This window comes from Dermochelys coriacea, chromosome 5, assembly GCF_009764565.3.
Source record: "Dermochelys coriacea isolate rDerCor1 chromosome 5, rDerCor1.pri.v4, whole genome shotgun sequence".
NCBI classification, from domain to species: domain Eukaryota; kingdom Metazoa; phylum Chordata; order Testudines; family Dermochelyidae; genus Dermochelys; species Dermochelys coriacea.
Window position 1 is genome coordinate 20,645,957 of NC_050072.1, and position 12,466 is coordinate 20,658,422.

Consider the following 12,466-nt stretch of genomic DNA (forward strand, 5'->3'; position numbering starts at 1 on the left):
GGCAGGAATTCACCAAGTGCCTCTGTTGTTTAATTTCCTACTGGAAGCAGCACATGTGTTTTTTCTTTTCTTTTCTTTTCTCTAAGCAGTGGCCATTGCAGAGGCTGAGCGGCTGGGGTCAATGCCTTGCCTATTGATCAGTATCCCTGCAGTCCACAGCTCCAGCATCTGCTTCATTGGCTTCTTTCAGTGCCTGCTTCAGTACATTAGAATAGAAATCCATAACCAGAGCTGTGCTCATCCAAGCAGGGGAAGAAACTAAATTAAATGGTATAAAACAATCTTGGATCAGGAGTTTGTGCCAATTCATCTTGATCTAAGATGTCACACCGGGCTCTCTGTCTGAGCACCTGGGCTAGAGGCAGCCATAGTGAAAATAGATGGAGCCGCGATCATTCATTTGTCAGCTAAGGAGCTCGGCAGTGGTTAGCAATTCCCTTCTGCAGAGGTCAGCTGACAGAACAATCAGTGCAACTGCAGAATAGAGCTTTCCTTTGAACTATTGTTATGGAGCATGCTTCTTGCTGGGCTGGGGGAGGGGAGCATGGTTTGCTTGGTGTTCCAAGTATGCTATATAAAACACATAAAAGGATAATATATTTATATATCAAAATGTCAGGTACCATTTGTGTGTTGTATATCTTAATTATGTATATGTGAAATAAGTTATAAAAAATTAAAATGTTTAAGTATCACTTTGTTTGTTTATAGTCCATTTTCATCCTTCTTTCTGGGAAGGCAGTGACTATTGATTTTTTTTTTTCCCCTTAGCATTGTTAAGGTTTTAGATTCTTCCCCTTCCACCCTCCCCCGCCCCCCCCCCCCGCTCTTTGGTTGGCATATCACAGTCATAGCTACAGCATCGTTACCTGAATTGGGACTATATTCTAATAGAGATTCTTATACTTTTTTTATTTTTTAATATTTACTTTTCTATTAGACCAGTAGTATGAAATTCACTAGAAAAGCTAGACATACAGTAGACCCTCACTAATTCACACTTCATTATTCAAACCGAGTATTTTCTCACAGTATACCAGGTGGTCTCTTCCAACTTCTCAACAAAGATTTAATCCCAGAGTGCTGTGAGAGCTAAGACTTCATTACTTTTGCAAGATATATGCCAGTGAATTTGCTGGTGTAGTCTGAGTTATTATTATAAGTGTATCTGAACTATAGTTGTCAAAGTATATGAAGAAGGTATATTCTTTTGGGGGGCGTTAATTATGGTTGTGCGGTTATTCACTAAATCACAAAATTTGGTAATCTGCAGAACTTGAGGGAAATAAAAAGGTTGTGTGCAATATATTGGATTATTAACAACTATATTTGAAACTTTGCAATGAGACTTTTCCCCTCGTTTTAGCAAGCACATTAGTTAATATTCTGTAATTAGCATCATGAGATCAAAAATTATTTGCACAGTGCCATGTACTGTTGCAGTGGGTTAAAAGTTATTTTCAAAAAAGAAGAGGATGGTCACTTAAATAACAGGCAGCTTTTTATAACATGAAAAATATATGTATTTTAAAAAGTCTATTTCCTAGACTATTTCTGTGAAGATAACCTGTTTGTCTTAAAGCAGATTAATACTGATGTAAATAAGAATCAAGATCACAATTCACCGTCCAGAAAATATTGATTTAATAACTGCAGAATCTTAGAAGTCTTTCTTTCTTTTTCAACAAACAAACCTGGAGGAACAATGAAATTAAAACAGCTTTTCCTATAAGAACATGCTACTTTTCTGTAGGTAGCACTGAAGACTGAGGAAGGGGCAAGTCATACTTAAACTTTTAGCCTGGACTGGGGACTTTGAGAGACAAAATGGAACCAGGACCAATCACCTAAAAATTGTCTGGCTCCACATTTTCCTATGGGGGAAGTAAGCATAGCAAACAAGTGCCTTACTATTGAAGAGACCAGTTTTTTGTCTTCCCATTTGACCTTTTATATATAGTTGATGTTTTCTGACAACTCTCAATAGCATTTTCCCAGCAGTATATGTTCAAGTAGCTGAAAAGAACAGTTTTTGTTATAAATATGAAAAATTCTCCTAAATGTGTAAAATTTGATTGGGATGGCCTTCCACTTCTAATATTGCTGACCAATCATCCTAATGCTCTTTATTTTACATTGCAGGTTGTCTGTCTGGTCTCCCACAAATGAAAAAAATATCTACATCTTATGAAGAGAGACGGAAGCAAGCCACTGCTATTGTCTTGCTCGGAGTGATTGGAGCAGAATTTGGAGCTGAAATTGAACCTCCAAAACTGTTGACGAGGCCACGCAGTTCCAGTCAAATTCCTGAGGGATTTGGTTTAACTAGTGGTGGATCAAACTATTCCTTGGCAAGACATACATGTAAGTATTCTATGTTGTGTTCTCCTTTGCTCTTTTAACCACATCATAACTATGCAGTAGTTTTTATTTCAATACTCCTTGTTCACTAATAATCTCATTTTCATAGAGTAAGTAAAAGGAACCACTTTTGAGCACTTAGCTTCATATTAGTATGTTGACTGTCAGGAAATTATTTCTGAAATATGTAGCTGAGCAATATATGAACTTTATGAATATATGGTGGGATTTTCAAAAGCACCTGAGGGAGTTAGGTTCCCCTCCCATTAAAGTCAATTGAATTCTTTCAAGGTTGGACTTGTAATGGGAATTGGTTGCCTAACTCCTTTACGTGCTTTTAAAAATTCACCTATCGACTAGATAGTGTAGATTTATAAGCATCCAAGAGTGCATATGTGCTTCTGCTTTCCCCTCAAAAATACCTTTATGGACTAGGAAAAAGTACTAGATTAGGAACCAAGAGACCATGAGTTCTGGTCCCATCTCTTCCACTGAATGGCCTTAATTCTCAGTACTTCACAACTCTTTTTGAGCAAGGGCTGGCAAGTATAATTTATTGCCTTCCCCGATACTTTATGAATGAGAGTCAGTTAAGTCACCCAGGATCCCATCTGGCAGACCTGAAAATAGGACTTAAGTCTCTGATACGATAGAACAAAGAGTTTGATAAGGTTACTGAAAATGTGATGGCTTCTAAGGTCCAATAAGATCTGTGCTGTTACAGTATATTGAACCCTTTTGAACAGGACATGGCCCTGTTGGTGCTGATGGACCTATCCTGACTGTGGAAAGGAAACAAGCTTCTATGTTTATATTGCTGTCTTCAGCAGTGCCAGTAAATGATCTTTTGATGCTAACACTCATGAGAACCTAATAGGAGCAATTGTAGCAGCACTACATTGGGTGCATTCACTTATCTTGGAAAGGTTTTGAGGTTGTGGTACCTCTGACAGAAACCTTATGTGGAGTCCAGAATGGCTTAATATTCTCACCCCTCTTCAACATCTATATTGGACTACTCATATAGATCATGAGGCACCATGGTACCACCAGCATGTGGATAATAAGAATAATTTATAGTAATTATAATTAATAGAGCATGAAAGTATATCTGTCCACTGCACAAGTGCAACATCTACACGATGATGACCCAATACCTGGAAAAAATAAGCAAATGGATTAAAAGCATTCTAGTGCTTTGACTTAAATGCAGTCCAGGAGAGAGATAACTGGTGATGGTAGGGAAAGGTGAAAACATTATACTGAGCTTGCCAGTGCTCTAACCTGCCATTGGTTCAGGATGTCAAAGTACAGTCAATCAATGTGGCACACAGCCTCAAACTCATGCTAGATTCTCCATTGCTTCTGGATGTATGGTACAATTACAGTAATGCTTTTTTTGGTGTTTTGCTATCTAGGAAATTGTCCTCACAGTGGGATTCTAGTTGCAATGATCCATGCATTTGTGACTTTCAGGCTGTACTACTGCAATGCTTTGCACCTAAAAATGAAAATACTGACCCTGGACAAGCTCCAGTCAATTCATAATGCAGTGTCCTGCCTACTTAAGAGCAGAGGTCACCAAGGCTGTATTATTTACTGTAGCATGTCTGAAGATATGCTGTTTTCTCTTCATTTCTTAACCTTCATTTCTTAACCTGTTCTCGTTTACAGGGTAAAGTATCAGGTGCATACATGAGGTTAAACAGAGAAATCCTGTTTAAGAAAAAAATGCTTTTTTTCTCCTCTAAAATTTAATTCTAATTTCTGCGTAGATAGTTTTACATCAAGGTTGTAAATGAGTCACTTTATTGAGTACTGTGAATTCTCCTAAGATCCATGAAAATTATCATCTTATTTTAGTATCCAAAAGCCCATTGTTGTAGGTGCTCTACAAGTCAAAGGTACACAAGGAAAAGCCACCTCGCTGGCTATTGAAAAGGGGAATGCCTATTGAGAGAACACATGCACTCAGCAAAGTATAGTTAGTTAGTACCCAGCAAAGTATAGTTAGTTAGTACCCATTACACCTCTGGTGTTTAGGGCAGTGACGAAGCTGCTCTACTCCTGTCTGGTTTTGGCAAGTCTTTCAGTGGTTCCTCAGCTGTGGTTTTTCAGCTCAGCTTCCACAGTTCTTCGCCATGTTGTTTTTGGGTGACCTCGTTTTCATTTGCCTTCTGGTGTCCATCTTAATGCTATTCTGGTAATGGAATCAGTTTCTATCCGAAGCACATGGCCAGTGCATCTCCAATGCCTCCTGGTAATGATGGTGCTCATATCTTCTTGGCTGCACTGTATGAATAGGTCTTGGTTTGAGATTGTTCTGGGCCAAAAGATACAGAGGTTTTTTTCTGAGGCAGGTTCTATGGAATGAAGATGGTTTAGACATATCCTGTTTTTTCATTCCCCAGCATTCAGCACTATAAAGTAGTGTTGAAAGTACGCAGCTCTATACTTTAGTTTGGTTTTGGTGTTATATTTTGATTTCCAGACTGTATTTAAGATCCTGAAGGCGTTCTGGCCTTTTGGATCCGGGCTTTTTTATTCTGTTCTGGATATCTTGGCTCTTCCACCATTCAGGCTGATGGTGCTGCCCAAGTATGTGAAGTTCTCACCAATGTAGAAACAGTAATGAACGTAATGGTGATGGTGAGGCAATATTAAGGGTCATGATATCGTCTTATTGCAGCTGATTTTCAGTGCGATTTGCTGGCTATGTGTGTTGAGTTGGGTTGTTTTTTCTTGTATATGGTGTTGGGTTGCAGAAATAGTTTCTTGACACACTAAATGATTGTTTCTTGGAGCAGCTAGTCCTGGAACCCACAAAAGGACAGGCAATTCTTGATGTAGTCCTAAGTGGTGAATATAGTTGGACCGCTTGGTAATAGTGACCATAATATAATTAAATTTAACATCCCTGTGATGGGGAAAACACCATAACAACCCAACATTGTAGCATTTAATTTCAGAAAGGGGGACTACGCAAAAATGATGAAAGTAGTTAAGGAGAAATTAAAGGGTACAGCGCCAAAAGTGAAATCCTTGCAAGCAGCATGGAAACTTTTTAAAGACACCATAATAGAGGCTCAAATTAAAAAACATAGTAAGAGAACCAAAATAGTGCCACTGTGGCTAAACAACAAAGTAAAAGAAGCAGTGAGAGACAAAAAGGCATCCTTTAAAAAGTGGAAGTTAAATCCTAGTGAGGAAAATAGAAAGAAGCATAAACTCTGGCAAATTAAGTGTAAAAATGTAATTCGGAAGGCCAAAAAAGAGTTTGAAGAAGAACCAGCCAGAGACTCAAAAAGTAATAGCAATTTTTTTTTAAGTACATCAGAAGCAGGAAGCTTGCTAAACATCCAGTGGTGCCACTGAACAATCGAGATGCTAAAGGAGCACTCAAGGACGATAAGGCCATTGTGGAGAAACTAAATGAATTCTTTGCATCAATCTTCACAGCTGAGGATGTGAAGGAGAATCCCAAACCTGAGCCAATCTTTTTAGGTGACAAATCTGAGGAACTGTCCCATATTAAGCTGTCATTAGCGGAGATTTTGGAACAAACAGATAAACTAAACAGTAATAATTCACCAGGACCAGGTGGTATTCACCCAAGAGTTCTGAAGGAACTCAAATGTGAAATTGCAGAACTATTAACTGTAGTTTCTAACCTATCGTTTAAATCAGCTTCTGTACCAAATGACTGGAGGATAGCTAATGTGATGCCAATTTTTAAAAAGGGCTCCAGAGTTGATCCTGGCAATTACAGGCTAACTTCAGTACCAGGCAAACTGGTTGAAAGTACAGTAAAGAACAAAATTGTCAGACACATAGATGAACATATTTTGTTGGGGAAGAGTCAACATGGTTTTTGGTGAGGCATGATTTCCCTTTACAATCTACTAGAATTCTTTGAGGGGGTCAACAAGCATATGAACAAGGGTGATCCAGTGCATATAGTGTACTTAAGTTTTCAGAAAGCCTTTGACAAGTTCCCTCACTAAAAGGCTCTTAAGCAAAGTAAGCTGTCATGGGGTAAGAGGGAAGGTCCTCTCATGGACTGGTAACTGGTTAAAAGACAGGAAACAAAGGGTAGGAATAAATGGTCAGTTTTCAGAATGGAGAGAGGTAAATAGTGGTGTCCCTCAGGGGTCTGTACTCTGCCCAGTTCTGTTCAATTTATTCATAAATGATCTAGAAAAAGGGGTAAACAGTGAGGTGGCAAAATTTGCAAATGACATAAAACTACTTAAGACAGCTAAGTCCCAAGCAGACTGTGAAGAGCTACAAACGGATCTCACAAAACTGGGTGACTGGGCTACAAAATGGCAGATGAAATTCAGTGTTGATAAATACAAAGTAATGCACTGGAAAACATAATCCCAACTATACATATAAAATGATGGGTTCTAAATTAGCTGTTACCACCCAAGAAAGATATCTTGGAGTCATTGTGGATAGTTCTCTGAAAACATCCACTCAATATGCAGCAACATTCAAAAAAGTGAACAGAATGTTGGGAACCATTAGGAAAGGGATAGATAATAGGACAGAAAATATCATATTGCCTCTATATAAATTCATGGTATGTGTAGATCTTGAATACTGCATGGAGGTGTGATCGTCCCATCTCATAAAAGATGTATTGGAATTGGAAAAGGTTCAGAAAGGGGTAACAAAAATAATTAGGGGCATGGAACAGCTTCCATATGAGGAGAGATTAATAAGACTAAGACTTTTCAGCTTGGAAAAGAGACGACTAAGGGGGGATCTGATAGAGGTCTATAAAATCATGACTGGTGTGGAGAAAGTAAATAAGGAAGTGTTATTTACTCCTTCTCATAAAACAAAGACTAGGGGTCACCAAATGAAATTAATAGGGAACAGATTTAAAACAAACAAAAGGAAGTATTTTTTCACACAACGCACAGTCAACTTGCCAAAGGATGTTGTGAAGGCCAAGACTATAACAGGGTTCAAAAAAGAACTAGATATACTCATGGAGGAAAGGTCCATCAATGACTGTTAGCCAGGAAGGGCAGGGATGGTGTCCCTAGCCTCTGTTTGCCAGAAGCTGGGAATGAGCGACAGGGGATGGATCACTTGATGATTACCTGCTCTGTTCATTCCCTCTGGGGCACCTGGCATTGGCCACTGTCGGAAGACAGGATACTGGGCTAGATGGAGTGTTGGTCTGACCCAGTATGGCCGTTCGTACGTTCCTATGAGTATACAATAAGTGAGTGAGATCATCTGCGAAGTCCAGGTCTTCAAGAGATGAGAAGAGTGTCCATCTGACGCCCCTTGGCATGTCTTATTTTGTACGCCGCATTACCCAGTCGATGGAAATGTTGAAAAGGGTTGCAGACATTATACACCCCTAACATACTCCTGTTTTGACTTCAAAACTGAGCTCATAGCAAAGTATAGAAACGTGAAAAACTTGGAAGATTTTCTGTCGGTCATGCTGCAATTCTAAATCAAACCCTATTTTGAGAAATCCCTCATTCTTCAACAAAAATTATTAGGGGACTGGAACACATGACTTATGAGGAGAGGCTGAGGGAACTGGGATTGTTTAGTCTTTGGAAAAGAAGAATGAGGGGGGATTTGATAGCTGCTTTCAGCTACCTGAAAGAGGGTTCCAAAGAGGATGGATCTAGACTGATCTCAGTGGTAGCAGATAACAGAACGAAGAGTAATGGTCTCAAGTTGCCGTGGGGGAGGTTTAGGTTGGATATTAGGAAAAACTTTTTCACTAAGAGGGTGGTGAAGCACTGGAATGTGTTACCTAGGGAGGTGGTGGAATCTCCTTCCTTTGAAGTTTTTAAGTTCAGGCTTGACAAAGCCCTTGCTGGGATGATTTAGTTGGGGATTGGTCCTGCTTTGAGCAGGGGGTTGGACTACATGACCTCCTGAGGTCCCTTCCAACCCTGATATTCTCTGATTCTATGATTCCTTGAAATGACGTCTACCCATTCTCACTTGTGAAATGCAGCCTCTCCAGCACTGTTAGGTTTCAGGAACCTTTTAGAAAAGCAGTATGTAAGTGCCCTCTCACAGCCCCCAGTGTTCAAAGCTGAGATTATAAGGTCATGTATGCCCCAGCTGTCTCATTTCTTTCATTTTCTTGGCTACCTGCTTGCTGCATTAACAAAGACAGATTTTATCACAAAAAATAACAACAAACAAACAAAAAAACCCCTCCCATTTAACTTTTGGTTTAGATAGGTAATTTATGATAGTTTCTGCAATTGTTGCATAGTTTAGATTCCCGGGCCATCTCCATCTTGGTTCTGAGACATTAGGTCTACTTGAAAAGACCTGGGAAAAAAATTTAAATGGAGTGGTTAATAATACTGAGCTGTAATGATGCTGAGTCTGGGGGGACCCAAATGAGAGTATCAGTTCAGGACAAATTGCTTCAAGCAGGACAGTTACAGCCCAAGGCTAGGGTTTTTCCACCTCTAAGGCAAACCAAACCAGCCAGACAGCGAGGACTTTGGTTTTATCTCACTGGCTAACCACAAGTCACTCAAACAATTCCCTTAGATACTCCAGTTTCCCAGTATCACTACCAGTGTCACTCATGGGGACAAATGGTTATGAAAACCAATGCCCTAGTAAAAGAAAAAAGGTTCTCTCGATCCCAAAAGACCACGCCCCAGACCCAGATCAATTTACAAATCAGATCTTACCCACAAATCACGCTGTTGCAAATCCTTTAGAATCTAAAGATTTATTCATAAAAGGAAAAAGATATAGATGAGAGCTAGAATTGGTTAAATGGAATCAATTACATACAGTAATGGCAAAGTCCTTGGTTCAGGCTTGCAGCAGTGATAGAATAAACTGCAGGTTCAAATCAAGTCTCTGGAGTACATCCACAGCTGGGATGGGTCTTTCAGTCCTTGGTTCAAGGCTTCAGCACAGCAAAGTTCCTCCAGAGGTAAGAAGTAGGATTGAAGACAAGATGGAGGAGCTGCAGCAGCTTTTTATATTCTTTTGCCATGCGGTCTCTGCTTTCTTTGTTACAAAGACAAGCTGTCCATCACATGGCATTGCAAAACCTCACAGTTCTATCCATAGGCATGTCCCTGCATACCTTGCTGAGTCACAAGGCGTGTCTTCCTTCTCTCAATGGGTCAGTTGTGTAGCTGAGGGGCCTTAATGGGCCATCAAGCAGGCTAGGCAGAGCTGACACCAACTTGTCTGGGGTGTCACCCAGAAGCATAGCATAAGTTTGAAATACAGACAGTACAGAGCCAATATTCATAACTTAACAGCAACAATGATTCACACATATAGACAGCATAATCATAACCAGCAAACCATAACCTTGTCTGAGACACCTTATTTGACCCCCTTTATACAAGATTTGGTGCCACCAAAGGACTTTGTTTGCAACCATGTTCTATATGGTCCCAGTTCAAGTCAATAACATGACATGAGCCTTCCTGGAAATGATCCCATGATAATTGTTCAGCATGCTGAGCTGTTACAGTTTGATCCCAAAAGTCATGCTCACCTCCAGCTCTAGACTTTCCTCATGATAAGACTGAGACTGTTACCCTTGGGTTCATCCCTTGTTTCATTTGTGTGCAGGGACAAAATAGGCCTTAATTGATTTCAGAAACCCCTAAAATGGGAAAAGAATCTTTCAAACCCGAGGCTGGCGCTATTTATCAGGCTCTAAGTAGGTAGAACACTCTGTCTTCTGTGTCTATCACCAAAGCTAGAGCTAGCTGGTGCTACTGGTGCAGCTTCCTTGCCCTGGGAAAACCTCTTTATAAGTGGACTTGTTAATGCTGAACTTCCTGTAGATTCCGCAGTCATAGGTAGTCCTGATTATTTATGGAGACTTCAGTTTTGGTGGTCTCGCTCTCAAGTATAAGAGTAAAATGAAGTGGAGGATAGAGAAGGTCTGCATAATGGGTATTTGCTGCCTTCCCAGAAGAGACAGAGCAAACATCTCCATGGATCCAGGGTGGATCAGATATCTTGTTCCTGGCTTTCTCTATTGTGAAGGTCACCTTCTAGTATTTCTTGTTCCTAACACACTATCAGGCTCCCCTTCCAAATTCCCTTTCTTTAAGGACATTGCCTGTCCCTGCGTGCAAGCACATTTCCATTTTCTGCAGGGGGCTTAAATAGATGGGAGTGTCATTCTTGCTATGATGGAAGGGATTTTTCAGAAGAGGAAGTTTTTGCAAAATTTCCTTGGGACAATGAGAATCTGGATTTCCTCAGTCTCCTCTGAAAATCTGTTCCATAGCTGGATCCCCTCAAATGAGAATGTTCTCTCACACTTTGCCTGGGCTTTATCTGCATTTCCCAAGAGGAGTGCAGCTGTCTTGCCAATTCATAGGTTGAAATTTGGTCTTTAATATAGCTGGGGTTTGATCTGCAGCAGCTTTGAAAATTAGGACCGAGCCCTTAAATTGACATCTGAATCTGACTAGGACCAGCGGAGGGAGTTGAGCCATGGGCTTTATATGCTCATGACAGTTTAGAATCTCTGCATTGTCTTTATGCTCAGGTTCCAATAATTCCAGTGAATTAAAATAATCCAGTTTAGAGGTGACAAATTCATGGATGCTTTGGGCAGGTCCTCTTCTGGGAAGCAGGGGTGAAGCTTCTTAGTAAGCTGGAGGCAGAAGAAGGTATTTTTAGACACTGGCACTACCTGGTTATCCACATTTAGTGAGGCATCAAACAGGAGGGCCCAGAGACTTCATACCACTCTGGCGAACAGGGGCTGTATGTCTTCAGTGAAAGGTTGAGAACAGCATCTATGCTAGTTCTTCAAAGCACTTCCCCCTTCCAATTACTATCACTTTGATCTTTCTTGCATTCAGCTTGCTCTTCATCTGTGAGATGGTCTCTTGTAGGTATTCTGACATCTTAATATTTGCATCAGTGATGAGTGATATAGATATATAGTTGAGTATCGTCTGTATATCATTGGCCGCTGAGCCTAAGGCATCTCAGCTCAGTGGTCTCAAGTACATATTGAAAAGAAGGGTTAGTATGGATCCCTTTGACTCCCACAGGTGAGGAGCACTTAAATTCTGCTGAAGAGGAACAATTGGAACCACTTTAGCAGTGGGCTGTCTACTCCTACTGTTTTCTGTAAAGGCGTTAGCAGTACCTTGTGGTCTGCTTTATCAAAAACTGCAGAGAGGTCCAGCAGTATAAGCACTGAGATCTTACCTTTATCCATTCCCATAAGGATGTCATCTTTTAATGTCACTGGGGTTGCCTTTCTGATGTGGCCTGAACATAAAAACGGCCATACTGGGTCAGACCAAAGGTCCATCTAGCCCAATATCCTGTCTTCCAACAGTGGCCAATGCCAGGTGCCTCAGAGGGAATGAACAGAACAGGTAGTCACCAAGTGATCCATCCCCTGTCACCCATTCCTAGCTTCTGGCAAACAGAGGCTAAAGACACCATCCCTGTCCATCCTGGCTAATAGTCATTGATGGACCTATCCGCCATGAACTTATCTAGTTCTCTTTTGAACCCTCTTATAGTCTTGGCCTGGACTGAATCCTGAGTATAATGTCAAATGTTGGAGCTTGGCAGTTACTACTTTTTCAGTAGCAGTGAGAATGGGAAGTTAGAGATGGGATAGTATGGTACTTGGATTGATCACTGCGGTTGAGCGATGGCTTCTTGAGGACTGGGTGTAGGCTACTTTATTTTTTCAAGCAGTTTGGTAATACTAGTTTTCCTGAGGAAGACATTAAGTATTAGCAGGAGGCATAATTGGTCTTTGCTGGGTTTCAAAAGCCAGGAGCACCATGGTTCCATTTCACAGATTGTAGCTCTAATATTTTCCAGGGCTTCTTTAACTTCATCCAGTTTGATAGAGTCAAACCTTGGCAGGGATGTTGGGTTTGACAAGATGGCCTGGTCAGAAATGGTATTTTCTTTCTTTAAGATCAACCTTGTATGTATAAAACTATCAGCAAAGTACTCTGATCACTCTTCATAATAATCAGTGGTTGGACTGTGCAGTCAAGGTTGTTAGCCAGTTCACTATGCAGAATGTGATTCTTCTGCCTTAAGTGCAGAAGAGCAGAAATGTCCTTTTACTTCA

At 40.5% G+C, this 12,466-nt stretch overlaps 1 protein-coding gene across 6 annotated transcripts in view; it reads left to right on the forward strand.

Annotated features, from left to right (window-relative positions):
* WDR7 (WD repeat domain 7) overlaps positions 1–12,466 on the forward strand; it is a 376,297-nt gene that overhangs the window by 227,531 nt on the left and 136,300 nt on the right. For all 6 annotated transcript variants that reach the window (XM_038402296.2, XM_043515275.1, XM_038402295.2 and 3 more), the window contains one exon: positions 2,143–2,364. In XM_038402296.2, coding sequence (XP_038258224.1) covers positions 2,143–2,364 — 222 coding nt within the window. The remainder of the gene's footprint in view (positions 1–2,142; positions 2,365–12,466) is intronic.